Raw genomic sequence first — 1,708 nt, forward strand, 5'->3', positions numbered from 1 at the left:
TTTTTATTTTATTCTGTAAGAAGCTATATTAAAGGTTTGGTGAACTGGCTGTTATTTAAATACTCTAAATTAATGGAGGGACAATATGTTTGAAGTTAAAGTTAAAAAGTTTCTTTACTCTTTATTTTATTTTTTTTTCAATTTGCTGAGCGCGCTGCTAGTTTATATTTTATTCTTAATATAATTTTGTTAATAGAGCTGCTTTTTCTCTATTCATCAAAGCATGTGATTCTAAAGTTGTGAAAATCTCAAAATAAATATTTGTTTAAACAATATATTTGTGGGAATAATAAAAAACTCTATTATGAATTGTAGTATATACGGTTATATATTTACCATAGCGGCACTTTCCATGGATGCAATAAATATTCCACCGAGGATTATATGAAAAGCCTTAGTGCCCTTTTGTAGCAAGAATAACATCATTTTCTGTATGGGTAACGGAGCCATGTACCACTGAACATTATACCTACAAAACAATAACGAACTGATATTCAGAATCATAAAAAAATAAAAATATTTGTCGATAATTGTTATAGTATGCATATTCGTTTCAGAAATCGTATTAGTTTTAAATATAATACTTTCATAAATTTTAATATAACTTTCAACTTTTGTTAAAAAATTGTGCAAATTGATTACTTGAGTATAAACGTACGATGCAAATGTTTCTTACACTGTGGCAAATACGTATTCATTGTGATCTGTAACTTCCTGTGCAGTATAGTTAGATAAAAACATGTATACGTAGAGGACACTTATAAACATAAGCGGTAGTATAAATTGCTCTACGGTATCGTTGTACAATGCGATCTGAAAAATATAAGACTAAAGTATAAAAAAATATATAAAATTACCTGTGTATTTTAATTTCTTACATATAAAAACCTTAATAAATTTTCTATAATTCTTTACAACAGGTTATAGAGTATGCATTACGTAATAGTCCATTTTTTTAATTGTATATTTTACATCAGAAAACTTTGAAATCTTGTAAAATACGTATATAAATCATATGTTTGTAAAGGATAACAATTCTCTTGATTTCTTGATTCTTGGTTTTAAATTGCGAATAAATTATTTTTCCATATATCATTTTAGCTAAAGATTTTTTAATTAATCTCAATATAATGAAAAAGATATCTTTTATAGGGAGATATATTATTTAATAACAAAAAAATAAATCTTACTTGAACAAGAGTGCTGCTTAAACAGACCATACCAGCCGCTATTAAAAAGAAGAACGATCCTTCAAAACTCTTTATTAAAACTTGGGAAAACCTTCAGGGATAAATAAATGTTAGTAACATATTATATAGACATTACCGGATATATACTAACTTTGTAGCTTTGCGATGAATGTCTACCGCACAAATTATCCCTTTATAAATTATAATAATTTTCTCTTGGTTGATATTTTGTTGCATATTAATCGCCATTGCCTTCTCAATGCGATAACTATGAATAATTTTTTTCTGTAATTCTTTAATCTTTGATCGAGTAAACAGACTAGATATAATAACTTATGAAACGAACGCTCAAATTCTCTTTTACCTGGCGATGCTAAGCATTCCACAAATATGTTTGAGGTACGTTATCAGCATCGTTCCTGTCGCTACCATTGCTGTTGTCCCTATGCACAAAGCTGCAGTTGTGTGTAATAGAATTAAATAGGAACATTTTTCTTGATCAACAAAATATTCTGTCG

The 1,708-nt window shown here is 27.7% G+C and overlaps 1 protein-coding gene across 1 annotated transcript; it reads right to left on the bottom strand.

Moving 5' to 3' along the window:
• Positions 1–336: 336 nt before the first annotated feature.
• LOC112461678 (odorant receptor 94a-like) lies at positions 337–1,361 on the bottom strand (the record flags this gene model as incomplete). The annotated part of the gene is made up of 4 exons (XM_025027013.1): positions 1,342–1,361; positions 1,191–1,281; positions 677–813; positions 337–469 (listed from the first exon to the last, which is right to left on the bottom strand). Coding segments are annotated over exons 2-4 (300 nt in total), but the record flags the coding sequence as incomplete, so codon positions are not given.
• Between the last annotated feature and the right edge of the window lie 347 nt (positions 1,362–1,708).

Source organism: Temnothorax curvispinosus, unplaced genomic scaffold (assembly GCF_003070985.1).
Source record: "Temnothorax curvispinosus isolate PA1 unplaced genomic scaffold, ASM307098v1 QBEX01011599.1, whole genome shotgun sequence".
NCBI classification, from domain to species: Eukaryota; Metazoa; Arthropoda; class Insecta; order Hymenoptera; family Formicidae; genus Temnothorax; species Temnothorax curvispinosus.